Source organism: Chiloscyllium plagiosum, chromosome 3 (assembly GCF_004010195.1).
Source record: "Chiloscyllium plagiosum isolate BGI_BamShark_2017 chromosome 3, ASM401019v2, whole genome shotgun sequence".
NCBI lineage: Eukaryota > Metazoa > Chordata > Chondrichthyes > Orectolobiformes > Hemiscylliidae > Chiloscyllium > Chiloscyllium plagiosum.
Genome location: NC_057712.1, coordinates 135814613 through 135816732, shown reverse-complemented (window position 1 = coordinate 135816732; position 2120 = coordinate 135814613). Strand labels below are relative to the sequence as shown.

General features: G+C 50.0%; 1 protein-coding gene across 5 annotated transcripts in view; it reads left to right on the top strand.

The window, feature by feature from the left end:
* The first annotated feature begins 1369 nt into the window (after positions 1-1369).
* The window catches only part of enah (ENAH actin regulator), a 398339-nt gene continuing 397588 nt past the window's right edge, over positions 1370-2120 (top strand). Inside the window, exons 1-2 of one of the 5 annotated variants that reach the window (XM_043687385.1) lie at positions 1410-1520; positions 1721-1858. In XM_043687385.1, the coding sequence (XP_043543320.1) occupies positions 1854-1858 (5 nt within the window). In that variant the 5' untranslated portion in view covers positions 1410-1520; positions 1721-1853. Of the gene's footprint in view, positions 1859-2120 lie in introns of all 5 variants that reach the window. The other 4 variants (XM_043687386.1, XM_043687390.1, XM_043687387.1 and 1 more) reach the window with 4 other exon arrangements.

Sequence of the window (2120 nt, the reverse complement as noted above, 5' to 3'; positions counted from 1 at the left end):
CTGGGTGCTGGCAGGTGGGACTAGATTGGGTTGGGATATCTGGTCGGCATGGATGGGTTGGACCGAAGGGTCTGTTTCCATGCTGTACATCTCTATGACTCTATAACATTGTTCAAAGAGCAGCATTGTCACAAGGGTCACTGGACTCAAACAATAACTGCATTTTCTCTCCACAGATGCTGCCAGACCTGTTGAACTTCTCCAGCAATTTCTGTTTTTGTTTCCAAACATTATGATACTCTAATCACTGCCCTCCAGCACCCCCCCCCCTCCCCCACCACATGCTTGGTAACACTTGATCTACTTCATTCCCCAGAATTAGATCCAACATTTCCTTGTTGGTGCCACATTTTGCGAATTCGTCCACGTCAGCTTTTTACAATATTACTCTCCCAATCTATACTCAGGTAATGAAAGTCCCTCATTGTAACTACTCCCTATTTCTTGCAAATCACTGTCACTTTCTTGCATCCTGAAGTAATGATATCTGGAAAGTTGGACATGGAGTTTGGAGATGATAAAAGTTTCAGACCACTTCAGACAGGAAGCATGGGAGAATGGCTCATGGTAATGGATTTTGGGGCAGTGTTGGGTGCTTGCTAAAACTGATGGGCCAGTAGCCATGAATAGTTCTGAAGAAGGATCACTGGATTTGAAACGTTAAATCTGTTTGCGCCGCAGAGATGTTGCCAGACCTGCTGGTTTTCTTCCCGATGTGGAAGTGCCGGTGTTGGACTGGAGTAGACAAAGTTAAAAATCACGCAACACCAGGTTATAGTCCAACAGGTTTATTTGGAAGAACCAGCTTTTGGAGCGCTGCTCCTTTGTCAGGTAACTAGTGGGGCTGGATCCTCTTAGAGCAGCGCGTTGAAAGTTTATACTTCCAAATAAACCTGTTGGACAAGAACCTGGTGTTGTATGAGTTTCTCCGGATTTTTCTGTTCTTGAGCCATGGATAGTATTCTGGTTGCATGAAACGACAGGTTGTTGATAGGGAACAAATAGGAAAACCAAGCTTATGCAGTTGAAGAGGATAACGGGAGCAGTCACCTCGAGGAAAAACAAGTTAGCTATCACCCTGCCATCCCCCTAACCCACACAGTGCTGCACGTGAACGGCCCACTCGGGCTCACTGCGGCAGAGATCAAGGTGCCTGAGGGCAACGGGCGCGGGCCGAGGGCGAATGATTGACAGATAGGCGGGCCCGGGGCGGTTGACGAATGGGCGGGTACGATTGGAATGATCGACAGGCTGGGAAGGGGCGGGGCCCGACGGGACACCGCAATCGGAAATCCCTCGCGGTTTGCGATTGACAGCTTGCGGCCGCCAGGCACTTCCGGTGAGCGCGAGCGAGAGCGTGCGCGCGCGCCAACGCGAGAGTGAGTGGAGCAGCGCGTGTGCGCGCCGTTGGCGATTGTTCTTCATCGGAAAATCTAATTCGAGGTTGGAAAAACCCCTCCTCAGAAATGGTTTTAAAGAAACTCTTGGGTCAGTGAGCTGAAACTGTGCTATTTTCTGAGGTAACGAGGGTTAATTGGTGCCTTTTTGATTTCTGGTCGCAGAGCCGGATTTTTTTTTTGGTGGCGAATCCTGAGAGAGGGAGAGACCCCGCGGAATTGTGTGATCATTTATTTTTAAAAATCTGTTTCTCTCTCTCTCTCTCTCTCTTCACCTTATCCGGGGATACACTCCACCTCCCGACTTGTTTTGTCGGTTGAAGTTGTTTCTTTGCCAAGTGAGTGAGTGAGGAGAGCGGGAGAGGGTGGTCTCTCTCATTCTCTGAGGGAGACGGAGACTTTGGGAAAGCGGCTTCGAGGGAATAAAGCGGCGGCGGCGGCAGGAGCCTGTCTACAATGAGGTAAGAAACAGCGGGATGCTTTTAACAAGATATTCATTCATATTCCAACTTGGTGAAGGGGAGGCTGACGGCAGCTCGGCGCTGCTTTTGTTTCACAGGATTTGATTTTGCTGCTGAATATTGTTGCCTGTATCTCCGGACAAGAATTGTGCACCTCGACCCCCGTCGAGGAAGAGAAATGATTCAAGGCGGGACAGGGCTGGGGCACAGGGAGAGCCCACAACCCCCACCCCCCCCCACCGTACAGCTATCCCGATCACCC